This window comes from Chiloscyllium plagiosum, unplaced genomic scaffold (genome assembly GCF_037043375.1).
Source record: "Chiloscyllium plagiosum isolate Xiang-an unplaced genomic scaffold, Cpla_swu_hap1 HiC_scaffold_30, whole genome shotgun sequence".
Taxonomy (NCBI): Eukaryota; Metazoa; Chordata; class Chondrichthyes; order Orectolobiformes; family Hemiscylliidae; genus Chiloscyllium; species Chiloscyllium plagiosum.
Window position 1 is genome coordinate 23,534,217 of NW_028270168.1, and position 18,675 is coordinate 23,552,891.

Genomic DNA, 18,675 nt, shown 5'->3' on the forward strand with positions numbered 1-18,675 from the left:
TTTAGGATTATTTGGGAGGAGCAGCTGTCTGTTAGTAAGACACTTGCCTCTAAATCAAAAGGTTGTATGTTCAAGTCAGGCTCATGCTCCAGTGCTGCATCATTTGTTGCCCTTTAGAACGAAACATTAAACTGAGGTAGGGACTGCCACCTCAGGCAGATGAAAATAGGAAACTATATTGCAAAAGTGTAGCTTTGTCTTGACCAATTTTTATTCTTCAATCTACATCACCAAAACAGAGTGCCTGGTTATTAATACTTGGCTGTTTACTGCACTCCGCTGTGGTCAAATAGGCTACCACATTTCCCACATTACAACAGTGACTACACTTCAAAGCTACTTCCTTGGTTGTAAAGCATTTCCAATAGTTTGAAATGGTGAAAAGCAGTACAGAAATTTAAGTCCTTTATTCAGAGAAATTCCCACCGACTGCCCTCAGTCTGTGCCTGTCTCATCTCCTCCACTCTCAGAAATGTATGCTGTTCCTTTCTGAAGGAGTTAGTTGACACACCTTCAGCATTACATGCTTCACTAACATCCTTTAATTTATCTATCCCACATCTGCCAAACTGTTAGCTCAGGAGACAGAGGTAAAAACAAATTAAAATTAGAGTTATGAGTGACTTTGGTTGAATCCAATTTGGGATCACAGTGAGAAACAGCAGATAGACCCTCCTGTTTAGTCCTCTTCCTCCTTTGCATGCTCAAAACAATATTGAGGTCTGCTCAGTGACCAGTCGAGTTGCTTTTGCGGAAGTTCAGTACAGACACAGGCCTCTTTCCGAACTGCAACCATTCTGCCATTCTATTATTAACTTAAATTTTGTTCTCACACATTTTCTTTACTTTCTAGTGGGACAGGGAAATCTCTGCATTCTTCAGTAGCAGCCTCTCATGCAATCTCGATTTCTACCTGACTTGGGTCCAAAACTCTGGAATTCCCTCTCTAATTATGCCTATCTGTCTCCTCATTTAAAATACTCAAAAACTCCTATTTCTTTGACTAAACTTTTGGACACCTGTCCTAAAATTCTTCTTAACATTGCTTGCAATTGTTTGAAAATGATCTTGTGACATTTTACTACATTAATTATGCCACAAATGACAGTCATTGTTGCTGTGAACAACAGCAAAACTAAGCTCCCACTGAACCCACGTGCCATCCAGCCACTCTGCCATTTTTAGCACTTCCCTTTCCACATAAAGTGGAGGCCAGATGTCTCAGCAGACAGAAACTCGGTCTTGACCTCACTGCCATGTGTGACGGGGATTCCCACCAGCCATTCCCATGGTGATGGTCACCAAGGATCAGACTTGTTGTGGCAACTCTCAGGTCTTGTCTTTGGAGAGGTGTGGAAATGGGCACAGGATGTGGGGCGTGACTTCAGATTTTGAGGCGCAAGAAAGAGAAAAGACTTTCTCACCTTTGGTTTTGAAGGCAAAGTTACAATAGTTGCAGACGTATGGCCGGAGGTCTGTGTGTGTGCGAATGTGTTTCTTCAGCATGCTGGGTTTCTTGCAGCGAATTCCACATTCCTCGCACACATACTTTCCCCTTCCCCGCCCTCGCACATAAACATAATCTTCATTGGACTTATACCTACAGAAACAATATACAAAAATACAACAGTTAATGAATCTTCCCCCCAAAAAACCTTTAAAAAAAAGCAGGCTAAGTGGCAATTGATGAGGGGCATGGGTGTCTGTGTGTGTGTGTGAGAGAGAGAGTGAGAGAGAGTGAGAGAGAGAGAGTGAGAGAGAGAGTGAGAGAAAGAGTGAGTGAGTGAGAGTGTGAGTGAGAGAGCGTGAGAGAGAGTGAGAGAGAGAGAGAGTGAGTGAGAGTGTGAGTGAGAGAGCGTGAGAGAGCGTGAGCAGGAGGTGGGAGAAAAAAAGGGTCACATCATAGGCTTAGAAGCTTCAGGAAGTATCACCTGACCAAGGGTGACAATGGTTAAAGTAAGGAATGCGGTGGACCTTAAAGAGCATTTGGTGCAATGCGTTGGAACTCCTGTTATTAAAATAGTAAGCTGCTATGGACCCAGACTTGAATGATATTGGCTGTACACTGGGTAGACTGTTCAATTCATTTAAAAAGGAGAAATCAAAGCTACACTCGAAGGCAATACAAGAGTAATGTCCAATATAAACCCTGGCAGGACTTTCCCTTCTCTTGAAGAATGACACCAGTGTTAAGCAGTTAGAAAGGAACTCTTACATTTATATAGTGCTTTTCATGACAATTGGATGGCTCAAACCTTTTTACAGCCACTGACATACCTTTTGAATTGTAGGCACTGTTCTAATGTAGGAAATGACAATTTTTGCACTGCAAACTCCGACAAACAATTATGTGGTAACAGTAAAATAATCAGTTTAGTGCTCTTAGTTCCGGATAAAATATGAGCCTCTGCTCTTCTTCAAAACAGTACCACAGGATCTAATAGATCAGGTGGGGACGGCCTCCATTTAAGGTCACATCAAAGATAAAATGTATTTTTTTATGGAAGACAATTTGAAATTTCTACCACCTTTTGTGTGAAGAAATGAATCCTAGTTTCAATCATGAAAGATTCTGACACCTACTTACAGACTAAATCTTCTAGTTTTAGGCTCCCCAAGCAGCAAAGAAAATTCTTTTGCTCGATCTGTTCCCAGATCCATTCCTCTAAATAACTTAACCTTAAATCAAAACAAACACACATTTTCACATTCTAACATACACACCTGCCTTGAAGAAATATTTATATGCTTCTTATTGGTCTTCCCTGTTATTAGCACATTATCTAGAAAAATGGTGATCTGGGGTAGACCCTTGTGAAATGTTCTCCATCATCTGCTGAAAAATTGCACAGGCTGACAATGAGGCGCTCTTCCTCCAGGCGTCGTGTTGCCATGGTCTGGTGATGACGGATATATAAGGATCACAAATTCACCTGCACCTCCACACACATCATTTACTGCATCCGCTGCACCCGATGTGGCCTCCTATACATTGGGGAGACAGGCCGCCTACTTGCAGAACGTTTCAGAGAACACCTCTGGGACACCCGCACCAACCAACCCAACCACCCCGTGGCTGAACACTTTAACTCCCCCTCCCACTCTGCCAAGGACATGCAGGTCCTTTGCCTCCTCCATCGCCAGACCATGGCAACACGACACCTGGAGGAAGAGCGCCTCATCTTCCGCCTAGGAACCCTCCAACCACAAGGGATGAATGCAGATTTCTCCAGCTTCCTCATTTCTCCTCCCCCAAACTTTTCTCAGTCCCAACCCTCGGACTCAGCACTGCCTTCTTGAGCTGCAATCTTCTTCTCGACCTCTCTGCCCCCACCCCCTCTCCAGCCTATCACCTTCACCTTAACCTCCTTCCACCTATCGCATTCCCAACGCCCCTCCTCCCTACCTTTTATCTTAGCCTGCTTGGCACACCCTCCTCATTCCTGAAGAAGGGCTTATGCCCGAAACATCGATTCTCCTGCTCCTTTGATGCTGCCTGACCTGCTGTGCTTTTCCAGGAACACATTTTTCAGCTCTGGTTAAGCACCTGCCCATCATCCCTTCTGCCTCCTCCCACTTAGCTAATTTCCTAAATTTGTCAACAATGCACCCATACTGCCAAAAATGAACTTGCCCCCCACAATCCACAAATACCACATCAAAATCTCACATACATCTCTCATCCCACACTTCACAGCCAGACACCCCTCAGATGAATACACTGACTTGCCATTCCTGAGCTGTATATTATCTAGTAGGACAGAAATCCTTTCAAAATAATCCAACTGACTGAAACCCAATCTGGTTGGAATGGGAGTGTGCTGGGAGGTTGGGAGTTGGTGTACTGACCACTTAACCCAGCATTAGGTTTATCATACTATGACATTAACCACTGCACAGGGATAGCACATGCCATTAATTTAACAGTCCTTGAAGTGAAACACCAGGCACTAAATCACCTTGTGATTTAGGTGTTGAAAATAACAGAACTCTGGCTGAAAATGATGGGCTCTCCAGCAGCTTGGTTGAATTATGTTTGGCTGGATGCAAAACCCAGATGCCGACTTTCTCTTCAAAGTTTATTTTGATGTGATTCACCTTGTCAACCTTTACGAGTCCCTGCAAAAAGAAATTTCGTTTCCTCAGGTTTTGCTCCCCTGCTGGTATCACAACATAGACGCATACTTTGGATGATAAGATAAAGCCATACAATTGACTCATTTCTCCCCCATTCCACATTCAAGAATATCAGTTGGTGAGGGAGGGCTTTAAACAACCCCGCACTTTGCACTCACCGTTATAATGCAAACAGAAGCACTGACTGTGAAACTACTGAATACTTCCCCTGAAACATTTCCCTTTCTCTTTGGGCTTTGAGCCAGTCTTTGGTATAACCGTAGATACCAAACTCTTTCTTGAATGAGATCTTACTGCTCAGAAGGGCAACAGATGCAACTGTGAAGCTATTTTTTCTTGGGTTGCAGTTCTAATATTTTCATATCATTTGCATCAGACAAACAAATGCAATGACACAAGGTTCTTTATTTTAGCTCTGGGTTGCACAAAGGGGGTTTACAGTACGGCACACCATCTGTATCTGTGCTCTGCTTTTGAGTCAGCAAATTATATATGCATCAGCAGACAGTGACTGTTTTAACTGGCAACAGAGTGAGCATTGTCAAATAAGCTCTAAGCATTTTCGCCATATTTCACCTTGAACGGTTTTGTCAGAGTTCCTGACCTCTGTGAAAGAAGAATTTTCATAGATATTTTCCCCCCCATTTATTCATAGGATGTGGCCTTATTGGCAAGGTGTGGATTTATTGCCCATTTCAAATTGCCCTAAAGGTGGTGGTGACCAGCTGCCTTCTTGAACCATGGCAATCCATTTGGCATGGGTACACAGAATACTGTTAGGGATGGGGTTTCTGCACTTTACTTCACATTGACAGCGAAGGGACCACAAAGTGATCCCGAGTCAGGGTGGTGTGAAAATTAGGGGAGAAAGTGAGGTCTGCAGATGCTGGAGATAAAAGTTGAAACTTTATTGCTGGAACAGCACAGCAGGTCAGGCAGCATCCAGGGAACAGGAGATTCGACGTTTCGGGCACAGGCCCTTCTTCAGGAATGAGCAGAGAGTGTTCAGCAGGTGAAGATAAAAGGTAGGGAGGAGGGACTTGGAGGAGGGGAGTTGGAAATGTGATAGGTGGAAAGAGGTCAAGGTGAGGGTGATAGGTCGGAGTAGGGTGGAGGCGGAGAGGTCAAGAAGAAGACTGCAGGTCAGGAAGGCGGTGCCGGGCTGGAAGGATCCGGCTGAGACAAGGTGGGGGGAGGGGGGATGAAGAAACTGGTGAAGTCCAAGTTCATCCCCTGCGGTTGGAGGGTTCCCAGTCGGAAGATAAGACGCTCCTCCTCCGACCGTCGGGTTGTTGTGGTTTGGCGGTGGATGAGTCCAATGACCTGCATATCCTCGGTGGAGTGGGAGGGGGAGTTGAAATGCTGTGCCACAGGTTGGTTGGGTTGGTTCGTCCGGGTGGCCCAGAGGTGCTCTCTGAATCGCTCCGCAAGTAGGCGGCCTGTCTCCCCAATATAGAGGAGGCCACACCGGCTGCAGCGGATGCAGTAGATGATGTGGGTGGAGGTGCAGGTGAATCTGTGGCGGATATGGAAGTTTCCCTTGGGGCCTTGGAGAGAAGTGAGGGGGGAGGTGTGGGCGCAAGTGTTGCACCTCCTGCGGTTGCAAGGGAAGGTGCCGGGAGTGGTGGTTGGGTCGGTGGGGGGTGTGGATCTGACAAGGGAGTCGCGGAGGGAGTGGTCTCTACGGAAAGCTGATAGGGGAGGGGAGGGAAATATATCCTTGGTGCTGGGGTCTGTTTGGAGGTGGCGGAAGTGACGGCGGATGATGCGCTGTACATGGAGATTGGTGGGGTGGTAGGTGAGGACCAGTGAAAATTAATTGGAAGTGGTCTTGCTGGCAGTAATGTGGGTACTTCCTCCTTGTTTTTCTTAATGATAGGCATTGTGGGTTGCCTGGAGAGTGCGTGGGTGGGGTATTTATCTATTTTATGGGAGAGGTAAAGAGGTGGCTGGCTGAATGATGCGGCTCACATAGATTTAACTATATTGTGTCCCAACTCTTCCCTTCTTCTTTTCTGAAAATGTCAAGATACAGCTCCATAGATGCTTAAAGCCCTGCTCTGCTTTGTCTACTGTTCATAATTAGAGTCCATGCAAAATGTTAGTAGGTCAATAATTTCTGGATCTACTATGTTTTAGCAACTGAACTGGGAATAGTGAGAGAGGGGAGAGGCTTATTTATTTGTTTCAATTCAACCAACCTTCAGGGTGATGGGCAGTTTCAGAGGGTTATCTTCTGATGCAAACACTGTTCAACAGGAGGCACAAACTATCGTTTGCAGTGAGTAAGGCAATAAGACCAAAAAGGGATGTCATTTAGCACAGCACGATGCCAGAAATAGTCATGAAATGGACGACTAATTACTCTGCTGAGCTTGAAGAAGTTTATTCCCTTCTCCAATAAACAGCCACCCGAACCATTGGAACAAGTGGGTAAGGCCCAGCTTTAAGGCTCATTGAAAGAATGAGACCTCCCATAGTTGACTGGTCCTTGAATAATGCGCTAGGATTAGAGTTTACTCTGAAGCATAAGATACTTACAGGGTAGACAGCCACAAACTGACACCACTAACAGACAAAATAAAGGTGGGACTTTTCCATTCAAACCAGTGTGTTTCTTCATTTCCCTTTTCTTGTGAAGCAGTGTCATATGTTAATCTCCTTTCTCCAGTCAAGAGGCTGGATGAGAGAAAATCTCCCACGTGTCTAGAACTGCCCTCTGAGACTAGCCTCTTTGAAATGAAAGATTTCCTCTTTATTTTTCAATTCCTGCACGGAAGCAGTGGGGAGATGTGTGAAGAAGGGAATGTGAATGATTCAATGTCAAACCATTCTGCCAATATACATACTGCTGTACGACTGCACTGTTTCAATAAACAATGCTAACTGACTGACATTCATCAGAAGCAAATACTCAGTGGAATCACCACTAAGTGCTTGTTTGGGCTATAGTCTCAAAACTAATTAAAACTTGCACCAACGACTAAACATTTTGCACCTCGTAAAATCCTAAATTGGCAGCAGAGTTCCACACTCGACTAGTTTCAAGTGTGCATCTCAAGTCTGTTAGCTGAAGACTGTGTTACACACAATCTTTAATAATCTGCAAGGTCAGGGCTATAATTTTCTTCACTGCACTATACAATCATTAACTTTACAGCAATGTTTCATCCTGATTAATCTTCATTCCAACTTAATATCAACCTCTCTCCTCTGCAGAGTAACTACAAGCTCTGAATAAATGCGACAACACTGACAGATTTGTTTTGGGGTGTGGTTTTTGGTGGATATGGTCTCAGAGCATTATTAAAAAATGCTGTAAAGTAAACATTGAAAATGAGAACATCAAAGTCCCATGTGATCATGCAAATAAAAAGGTTCAACTCTCAAGCACCGGGATCAGGATTCACATCAGATGTCATTTCAATGATGTGAGCTTCACAAAGTTTATTGTGGTATGTTCTGTGTTTGGCTATCCAGAAAAAAAGAGGTATAGGTCATTGCAAGTGAAATGATGTATGTAACCTTTTATATAATGATGTTCATCATTCACAATTTATGCTCCTCCACACTGGGTGATCAAACACAGATTGGGTAATTATTTTGCTGAGTATTTCCCATTTCCACCTGGACCTCTCTGTCCCTGACCTCCAACATTGCCCCAATCTCAATTTGGAGTTTAACAACTTTACATCTTGACCACGTGGTAATGATTCTGCAGCTGCCACTTATACCTCTTTTAGCCCCAAGTTTAGTTGATTGTTTTGTCCTACATACTGCCTTTTTTTCTCATTCCATAATCTCTTTTGTCATTTAACCATTTCTGTTCTTCACTCTATTACATCCTTTCCCCTGTGTTCTTTCCTTCTCTCCCCCTATCTTATCTCCATGTCTGGACTGTTGTTTAATTTCTAACTTTTGAGTTTTGATCCAAATCATTGGTCTGAAAGGCTAACTCTGTTTCCTTCTCCACATATGCTGCTTGGCCATTTGCGTATTTCCCATATGTCTGTTTTATTCCAGGTTGCCAGAATTTGGGTCTGAAACAATTGTGCTAAACGTACGAGGGTAATTACAAAGGAGTGTGAACAGATTTGGCTGGAGTGAACTGGGAAAGGAGTTTAGTCAAAAAGACTGTTGAACAATGTCAGACATTTAAGAAAACAGTTCATGACACACAGCAAAGATATATCCCAGTGAGGAAGGAAGATTCTCAAAAGGGGATAAACCAATCACGGTTAAACAAGGAAGTTAATGATAGCAACAAATTGAAAGAGAAAACATACAATGTTGAAAAGATTAATGATAAGCCAGAGGTTTAGGCAAGGTTATTTTTAAAAAAAATCAACAATGATGATGAAAAAATAGCAAAAAGAGGGAGAAAATAAACTTCGAGTGTAAACTAGCAAGTAACATCAAAATGGATAGGAAGAGCTTCTTAAAAAGGAAGCTTCAGACTGAAGTGAACATGGGCCCCTTACAGAATAAGGCTGGAGAAATAATAATGGCAGAGGAGTTGAATAAATACTTTGCATTAGTTTTCATGGTAGAAGACACTAATAGCATTCCAAAAACACTAAATAATCAAGGAGCAAAAGGAAAAGAAGAAATAAATACAATAACTGTCACTGGAGATTAAGTACTATGAAAAATAAAGGGACTAAAGGCTGATAAGACCCCCCGATTTGATGGACTGCATCCTAGAATGATGAAGAGAATAGCTATAGAGAGAATGGATGCACTGTTAGTAATCTTCCTAGAATCCTTAGATTCGAGAAATGTCCCAGCAGATTGGGAAACTGGCAATGCAAGACCTTTATTCAAAAAGGAAGGAGATAAAAACATTTAATTATAGACAGATTAGCTTAATATCCATCTTTGGAAAAATGTGTAAGGTTGCAGCAAAGGATATAGTGCACATCATTTAAAAATACAGGATATAAATCAAACAGAAGAGTCAGCGCAGCTTTGTAAAGGAAATACCATGCCTGACTAATGTATTAAAATACTTTGAGGAGGTAACAAGCAGGATAGGTAAAGATAACCAGTAGATGTAATATATTTTGAATTCCATAGAATCCCTATAGTGTGGAAACAGGCCGTTCGGCCCAACAAGTCCACACTGACCTTCCGAAGAATAACCCATCCAGACCCATTCCCCTACTATCCTATATTTACCTCTGACTAATACACCTAGCCTACACATCCTTGAACACTATGGGCAATTTAGCATGGCCAAATCACCTAACTTGCATGTCTTTGGATTGAGAGAGGAAACCGAAGCACCTGGAGGAAACCCACGCAGACACGGGGAGAATGTGTGGAGTTTGCACAGTTGCCCGAGGCTGGATTCAAACCCAGGACCCTGGTGCTGTGAGGCAGCAGTGCTAACCACTGAGTCACTGTGCCACCCTCCAAAAGGCATTTGACAAGATACTGCACAGAAGGTTACTTAACACGTTTTTGGGGTAATATATTATCATTAACAATTAATTGTTATCCAACAGAAGACAGAGTTGGGATAAAGGAGCATTTTCAGGATGGCAACCTGTAACACAATGCTGCAATTCTTTAAATATTTAAGAATGACTTGGATGAGCAAAGTGAATGTACCGTCGCCAGGTTTGCGAATGACATAGAAGTAGGTGGAAAGGCAAGTGGTGAGGGTCTGCAGAGGGATATAAACATGTTAAGCAAGTGGGCAAAAGAATTGGCAGATGGAATATAATGTGGAAAAATGTCGGTTATACACTTTGGCAGGACGGTTAGAGGAGCTGAACATTAGTCAGGATGGCAGAAAGATGCAGCATAGAGGTTTGGGGATGAGGGGGTCCTTGTGCATGAATCATCAAAAGCGAGCATACAGGCTCAGTGGGGAAGGCAATGGAATGTTGACCTTTAACTCAAAAGAGAATGGAGTGTAAAAGTAGGAAGTGTCTTGCTAAAATTACATGAAACATTGAAGTTAGAACATGCCTAGAATACTACGAATAGTTTGGTCTCCTTATCTAAGGAAATATATACTAGCATAGGGTACAGCCTAGAGAAGGTACACTGGGTTGATTGTGTGGATGGAGGGATTTTCCTATGAGGAGAGATGGCATGGAGTGGGTCCGTACTCATTGAAATTTAGAAGAAGAGGCAACCTTATCGAAACACAAGATTCTTGACAACGTAGATTTAGAAAAGTTGTTTCCTCTTCAGGGAGAGTCTAGGACCAGAGAGCATAATCCTTCCCAAAATGGGTCACCCAGTTAGGACAGAGATAAAAGGGATTTCTTTTCTCAGAAAGGAACTGAATCTATAGATTTTTATTTTACTGCAGAGGAGTTCTGAAGCATATTCAAGACTGAGATATAAAGCTGTATAATCAATAGCGGTTTATGGAGAAAAGGCAGGAAAGTGGAGCAGAGGAATACCAGCTCTGTCATGATCTCATTGAATGGCAGAGTAGACATGATGGGTTGAACGGCCTACTTCTGTTCCTACGTTTTATCATTGGGTGTACTTTGCTCTGTTCTCACTAGCAACTTTTCCTCTAAGCTGTGTGGCTGTGCAGCCACATGGAGGGTCTGTATGCAGGTCTGTATGCACAGATAGACATGCCATGCTTGGACTTCCAGCACCACATGTTACTGCTGTGCACAACCTCATGGTTTGCATGATGGCAGGAAAGGTGAGAGGGAACATAGCTCACCCCATGTCCACATACAGGTACTCCTCAGCCAAACTGCAAACAGACAGCCAAGGGGGCAACTCCAACGCAACTTGCCAAGTGCAAACTGTTCAATATTGCCTTCACCAAATCCAACAAAATGTAAATTGGTTTGGATGTAAAGCAATCCTTCACCTGATGCCGTCAGATTGTCTGTGGGTGCTCTGGTTTAAACCTGTCCCAATGTCAAATCCTGCATGTTAAACAAGAGGATCACAGATGATGAGTTTAATACATTCTTATTTTTAAAGCAATGCTAGCTTCGATAGATCACATCTATACTGTGACAGATGTAGAACTTTATTTGGGAGATGAGGTTTTCTTTTTAAGATATTCTATTCCTTTTTTGTTTTGCATTTTTCAATATCAAAAGCTGGTCAGAAGGATTTTGGAATTACCCTCTTCCTCATCTGTCACACTGAAATCAGTCACTAAATGGTGTGGGCATACTCTTCTGCATCAAGGCATCGCAATCATAGAATCCCTACAGTGTGGAAACAGGCCATTAGGCCCAACAAGTCCACACCAATCCTCCGAAGAGTAACCAACCCAGACCCATTTCCCGACCTTATTGCACTACATTTACCCCTAACTAATGCACCTAACCTACACATCCCTGAACACTATGGGCAATTTGCCACAGCCAATTCACCTAACCTGCACATCTTTGGAGTGTGGGAGGAAACCTGAGAACCCAGGGGAAATCCACTCAGACACGGGGAGAATGTGCAAACTCCACACAGACAGTCGCCAGAGGCTGGAATTGAACCCAGGTTCCTGGTGCTGTGAAACAGTAGTGCTAACCACTGAGCCACCGTGTCGCCCGCAATGTTGAAGATTGCTGGTCCCATCACTTCTCACCACTTCCTAACCTGAAAATGTTGCTTCATTAGGGATGTGGTTTTAGCAAAAACAGTGGAGCTGGCTCTCACACAGCCACAACTATGCAACATGTTTGGATTGTTCAGTATCAGTGTCAAAAAACAGATCTAGCAAAGATTCCAAAAGGACATGGTGAATCAAACACTACTTTTCAAATTGCAGGTTAAGATGATGCATTAGCCGAATGTTCTAAGCCATGATCTAAACTGGCATATCAATCTGAGAAAGTGAAGTACCTGTATATGATGGTGGTTTATGACATTGTAATTCTAAACTGCAATCATTAACAATTATACCGTACAAGATTAGCCACACACAGAGGGAACATGAAGAGCAGGAGGAGGCCATTCTGTCCTCCCAGGCTTGCTCTGGTGTTTAGTTGTTTATGGCTGAACAATATGTCAACTCAATTATTTACACTAGCGCCATCTCCCTTCTAAAAAAAGTATCAGTCTTGTGAGTTTCAAATATATGAGGTACTGAAACTTTTTTTTGGGGGTTGGGATTCCACATTCATACTCTTCTCTGAATAGTCAGCACATGACTACTTAATGGTGACTTGCATGGACAAAGTTCTTACTCAATGTGCACAGTTGCAAAAGCAGCCTGAAAAATTCTTCACTCATCTCCGCAGTGTAAAACGTTAGATCTAACCACAGTTTATAGGTGAAATAGTAGCTCAAGGTATTGAGAATCCACCTCTGCACTATTGGTTCGGGAATCCCAGACTACTTAGCCAAGTGCTGTAAAAAGAGTGGCACACTAGACAAAGTGGTGCTAGACACATCTAGAGCCTGGACTCCCAGCAAAGTGACAGCAACTTGGCACTGATGAAAATCTGGAACAATCATTGAATGGAAAGTTGGAACGTGCTGCATTATACTCAGGAGCTGTCTTTGAATAGAAAAATTAAGTTATGCATGGATAAAAGAACTGTCGGTCATCCTCTAATGTAACAAACTAAGGAAGTAACAGCCTTCGTTGGATTATGATCAGGCTGAAAATTAGTTTTCACATACACCGCCAATGGCAAGGTTACCGGCCTGGAAAACAAACAGTGTAGATTGTAATAATAATAATAAAAAAAGAATTCTAAGGTGCTAGACTGCCAAAAAATAAAAAATGCAGCTCATGGAGAGACGTTGTAGGTTCTAGTACCTTAGGTTGTACTCTGAATCAGAGGATTGTGGATTCAAGCCCCAATCCATTCATTCACGTACATTACATAGGCAAGTGCTTCCCAAACCTTATTTATAAGACACCTCAGTGAGATCCAGGAGAGCAAAAGCCTATCAAGGATGACACAGGGTTGTTATAACTCAGTTAGAGTCCACAACTGCCGTTGCTGCCTCCGAGTACAACCCTAAGATTTGAACTCGCAATGAGACTTGTGCACACTCTGAGATACCTGATCTGGGCTGCCTTTTAGACGTGATGTTAAATTGAGACATTGTCAACCAGACAGAGGTTTGTCAGGCTGTTTGTCAACTCTTCTAGTACTCAAATTAGCCGCTTTGTTTTATTATATTACACTGTCATATTACAGCATTGCAAAAGTATTTCACTGGCGGAGAAGTTGTCAGAGATGTCAGAGTTAGAGAAAGGTGTGAGAAAAATAAAAAAACTTTCACTTCAACCCCATATGTGGTTCGATTCAACAACACTAAAACAGAACACAAGACAACTTCACAATCAACAGTGAAAACTAAACCCAGACATGTTTTCCTCCAGACTAATGCCAGTTTGGCAGAATTAAAAATCATTGTCAGTGTAAAATATGCACTTACAGCAGAATAATATATCTGTAACAAAGTATCATGACATTAAAAAAAATAACATAGACGATTTGTATTTGTATTTAGAAGACCCTTTAATATGAACATAAAGTGCCCCAAAGCGATTCATAGAGGTAAAATCATGAAGGCAAATCCAAAGCCGGATTATTTAAGAGTGACTAAATGCTGAGGGCAAGGAGATGGGCTTGAAGTTGGGCACTGGGGGGAGTTCTCAAATAAGATGCAGGAGGTGCAGTGGATTAGGGACACAAAATGAGATCTGGCCTGGATAACTAAAAAGACATGTCATCCTGTTGGAATGGAAGAAGGGATTGCTAACTCCCAATTCACATGAATAGAAATTTCTGGGACAGCTGGTTGATGTAACAGAGTTAAGAAAAATACAAGTCTTGAAACAAATTTTAAACATAATGATGAGATTTTGAACTGTAGAATTAGGTGACTAGAAGTCAATATACATCAGTCAGCAAGAAGCAGTGACAGGTAACGACAGCTCAGTGTGGGATCTGGACACACATAGCAGCGTTCGGGATGAGCTGCAGATTACACAGAGATCGCCCAGGAGACAATAGTCAGGCTGCAAGTCTGCAGGTGACAAAGTCATGGATGAGGTGATCAGCAACTGAGGGGCTGATGCCATGACAAAAATGGGCAAAATTCCAGAGCTGGAAGTCAGTGGTCTTCATGAGGCAGGGCATTTAGGGTTGGATGCTCAACTCAGCTTTAGTAAAATTGCATGAAGACTGGCTCAATCTGCATTAGCAGCCAAGCAACAGCTGGATCAGTGTCAAGATAGTGATTGGATGATGGATTCCTGGATAGATAAAGCAAACTTATCAGGAAAACTGGTTTGCACTTAGGTTATGTTTCAAAGTAAATTTGGAAACATGGTGGAAGAAGCCACTTGGCCTGTTAAGGCTGTGCCGGTTCTTCACATCTGATCAACTATTACTCTGACACACCAACTATCCAACTATTACTCTGACACACCAACTATCCAACTATTACTCTGACACACCAACTATACAAGTATTACTCTGACACACCAACTATCCAACTATTACTCTGACACACCTGCATCTTTCACATAGTTCTACAAGTTCCTCTTTTTTAAATATTTACTTTTACAAGTTACTATTCCACCATTAGGAACTTTTACTTGTTTGTTGTTTGTGGTCGTCAAATCTGGCAGCCATTTTGGACACAGCAACAGCCTTCAAATAACGATGAGGAGATTTACTTAATCAATCTGCTTTGGTTCCTTATGGTGAGTGAGGGGTGGGGGCCAAAATTCTTCTTCTTTGAATCATGTCACTCAGTGCTTGACATGCAGGGCAGGCAATTAGGCTTTGGTTTAGTATTTCGTCTAAATGACAACAGCCCTACTAATATGACACCCCTCTGCACCATGCTAGAGTGACAAGCTTTATTATAAGCCCAGAATTAAATATAAATAATCAGCATAAAGCTATCCACACATCTGGTTGGTACCAGTGCTTATATACCACTAGTCTCCTCCCATCCTACTTCATCTAACCTATCAGCTTGCTGTATCCCTCAAGTGCTTATCTCACTTCTCTCTCTCTCTGCCCCAAATAAACTATTTGCCTAAACAGTTGCATGCGGTAGCAAGTTGCACATTTTTAACATTGTGTGTGTGAAGAAGTTTCTTGTAAATTTCTTATGGAGTTATCTCCTGTTTTATTTATGGTCCCTAGCTTTTAGCCTCCCCTTGAAGTGAAAATATCAGCTCCGTGTCAACTTTATCAAAACCCATCCAGTGGTGAGGCAAACAGAAGAGGGGGTTGCCAAATCCAGATCCGATGAATTGAAAGTTTTGAGGCAGCTGGTTGAAGTAGCAGAATTAAGAAAGAGCAAGGCTTTGAATAGATTTAAACATGATAAGAAGATTTTAACCTGTAGCACTGGGTGAAGACTTCTACCAAGTCCCCCCTCAGCCTACATTTATCAAACTAAACAGGCTCCAATCTGATGAATCTTTCCCGGTGTTATATTGATCTGTGATCCACTGCATTGGGAACAGCACATATAATGCTTGGAGTCCTTGTCAGTCATCACAAGTTGACATTTTCTGGAAGACTTACTTAAAGTTTCACCAATTCTAATGCCATTTGTATATTTCTAATTCGAAGAGCCTTCATTAATCACAGTTCTAAAATTAAAATCAGGTCTCAGGACATATGCGCCCTTGAGAGTCTGGCAAGTACAAATATTGGATTTGTACTGGAGTCTGCAGTCTAGTTTTTTAAAAAATCAATCAGCCTATGTTTGAAGTATCAGAATTTTCTTATTCTGCTTAACTGAATCTGGAGAATTCAGCACAAAGGCAAAGGGTGACAACCTTTGCCCTTAGCACTGGCACTGAGGTTTAATGATGTTTTATTGTTGTGGGCTGTCAGAACAACACAGTGGATCAGCCTTGGCTACGGTTTCATCTGCTGGATTGCAATGAAAAGGTTGCCAAACCAGAAACTACCTATTCGTCCACTTAGTGTAGACCTGTACAGAAAATAAATATATGTATATGGCCATTCAGTCTATCATGCACATACTGGCTTTTGACGGTATTATCCAATTAATTCTATTCCCTGGCACTGTCTCCATTGCCCTATAAATGATTTTCCTTCAAGCATTTTTGTTAATTATATGTGAACATCACTAGTGAATCTGCTTATACAGCCCTTTCAGGAAGCCCATTGTAGATCTTAATAACCCTGGTAATTATAGACCAGTGAGCCTTACTTTGGCTGTGGTTAAAGTGTTGGAAAAGGTTATAAGAGATAGGATTTATAATCATCTAGAAAGGAAAAAGTTGATTAGGCATAGTCAACTCATTTTTATGAAGGGTAGATCGTGCCTTACAAACCTTATTGAGGTCTTTAGATTAGATTCCCTACAGTGTGGAAACAGATCCTTCAGCCCAACAAGTCCACATCAACCCTCCTAAGAGTGACCCACCCAGACTCATTTTCCCCTGACTAATGTACCTAACACTATGGGCAATTTAGCATGGCAATTCACCTGATCTGCACATCTTTTGAGTGTGGGAGGAGACTGGAGCACCCGGAGGTAACCCATGGGGAGAATATGCAACCTCCACACAGCCAGTCATGCGAGGTGGGAATCGAACCCGGGTCCCTACCGCTGTGAGGTAGCAGTGCTAACCACTGAGCCACCATGCCCATTCCAAGTAGTTGAACTAACGATGCTTCAAAACAATGGATAGTCATCACTGGGATTTGAACCCAGGATCTCCTGTTTACTAGACAGGTGCTTTAATCCACCAAGTCACAACTTTGAGTAGGTGACCAAACAGGTGGATGAGGGTAAAGGGGTTGATGTGGTGTATATCGATTTAAATAAGGTGCTTAATAAGGTTCCCCACTGTAGGTTATTGCACAAAATACAGAGTCATGGCATTGAGGGCGATATAGCGGTTTGGATCAGAAATTGGCTAGCTGTAAGAAGACAGAGGGTGGTGGTTGATGGGAAATATTTATCCTGGAGTTCTGTTACCAGTGGTGTACCGCAAGGATCTGTTTTGGGCCCACTGCTATTTGTCATTTTTATAAATGACATGGATGAGGGCGGAGATGGATGGGTTAGTAGATTTACAGATGACACTCAGGTCGGTGGAGTTGTGGACAGTACCGAAGGATGTTGCAGGTTAAAGAGGGACATAGATAAGCTGCAGAACTCGGCTGAGAGGGGGCAAATGGAATTTAATGCGGAAAAGTGTGAGATGATTCACTTTGGAAGGAACAACAGAAATAAAGAGTACTGGGCTAATGATAAGATTCTTGGCAGTGTAGATGAGCAGAGAGATCATGTCCATGTACATAGATCCCTGAAAGTTGCCACCAAGTGTATGGCAAGGAAGCTGTTACTTGTCCCATTGAGACCACCCGAAGCCAATTCCCACTCCTCTGCCCTTTGCCTCTCACTCTGCAAATTTCTAATCTTATTCCCTTCTGAAAGCCACAACTGACTGTCCCCCCACCCATCCTCTCAAGTGATACACCGGATAAGAAGCCAAAGACTTCATTTGCCCAGACGTAATTGGTCCGAAATGCAAAGAAAGCAGGGAGTGCTCCCAATGTCCTTCCCATGATTGACTTCTTAAACCAACACCAAAATGAGTCAACTGGTCATTGCTGTTTACTCTGTATAAATTGGCTGTTGTGATTGCCTATGTAACCACAGTGACAATACTTGGAAAGAGATTAAATTATTTGAAATTATTATTGAAACGTGCCCGATTTGTATGAAGAAAAATAAATCAAAATAACTTCTCACAGAAAGCAGAAGGGTTATGCAGATCCCTCTGATTTTACCAAGCCATGTTAACATCTCTGTAAAGGACGGAGCTTTGTTATCCCGTTAAATCAGTCTCCTGATGCTCAGCAACTCAGGAGGAAGTTCACAGAATTTTTCCCTGAAATGGCCCGACTTTTTGCTCAAAACAAGAAGTTTCAACAATCAAAACTTGTAAACAGACTGAGAATTTCAAAGCCTTAACAGGGAGAGGAATGGAATTGGCCGTTAGGTTGAATTTTGAGATTAAAAATCATTGGCTTCGGTCTTCCCAACAAACAATTACTTCTGTCACTTAGAAGAGCTCTGGGTCAATCATTCTCTCCAAGACTGTGGAGTCATGCTCATTTTGCTTAAGGTCCATATACTTTTGTTGGGCGAAGGCATAACGGAACAACGTAACCAAGACAGGCATGTGGAGGTGAGACTTAGATCCTCAAACTCTAACTGGATGGCAGAATAGGTTCAGGAGGCTGAATGGAGTCCTCCTGTTCCTGTGTTATGTCAGAACAATGCCATTAATTTGATCGTACATCTCTCTTTGAAATAAGCCCAGCTCCTTCTATTTAAAAGGGTTGCAAATCAGTCTCACTTGCTTTGACCATAAATCTCACTCCTTGGCTGAGGATGCTCAGCCTTCATATTTAATCTATACTACATCATTGGAAATGGCTCATTACCCACCAAACATTCCTGTGTAGAAACAAGGTCACATTTCATCAATTATTTCACAGAAGAGAACCAATAGATATTGATAGTGTTGCAGTTAGTTATGGATGAAATCATGGGAGGTGGGCCATGTAAAAAAAT

The 18,675-nt window shown here is 42.4% G+C and overlaps 1 protein-coding gene across 6 annotated transcripts in view; it reads right to left on the minus strand.

The window, feature by feature from the left end:
- hivep3b (HIVEP zinc finger 3b) overlaps nucleotides 1–18,675 on the minus strand; it is a 399,719-nt gene that overhangs the window by 23,726 nt on the left and 357,318 nt on the right. For all 6 annotated transcript variants that reach the window (XM_087976806.1, XM_043717599.2, XM_087976805.1 and 3 more), the window contains one exon: nucleotides 1,425–1,600. In XM_087976806.1, coding sequence (XP_087832932.1) covers nucleotides 1,425–1,600 — 176 coding nt within the window. The remainder of the gene's footprint in view (nucleotides 1–1,424; nucleotides 1,601–18,675) is intronic.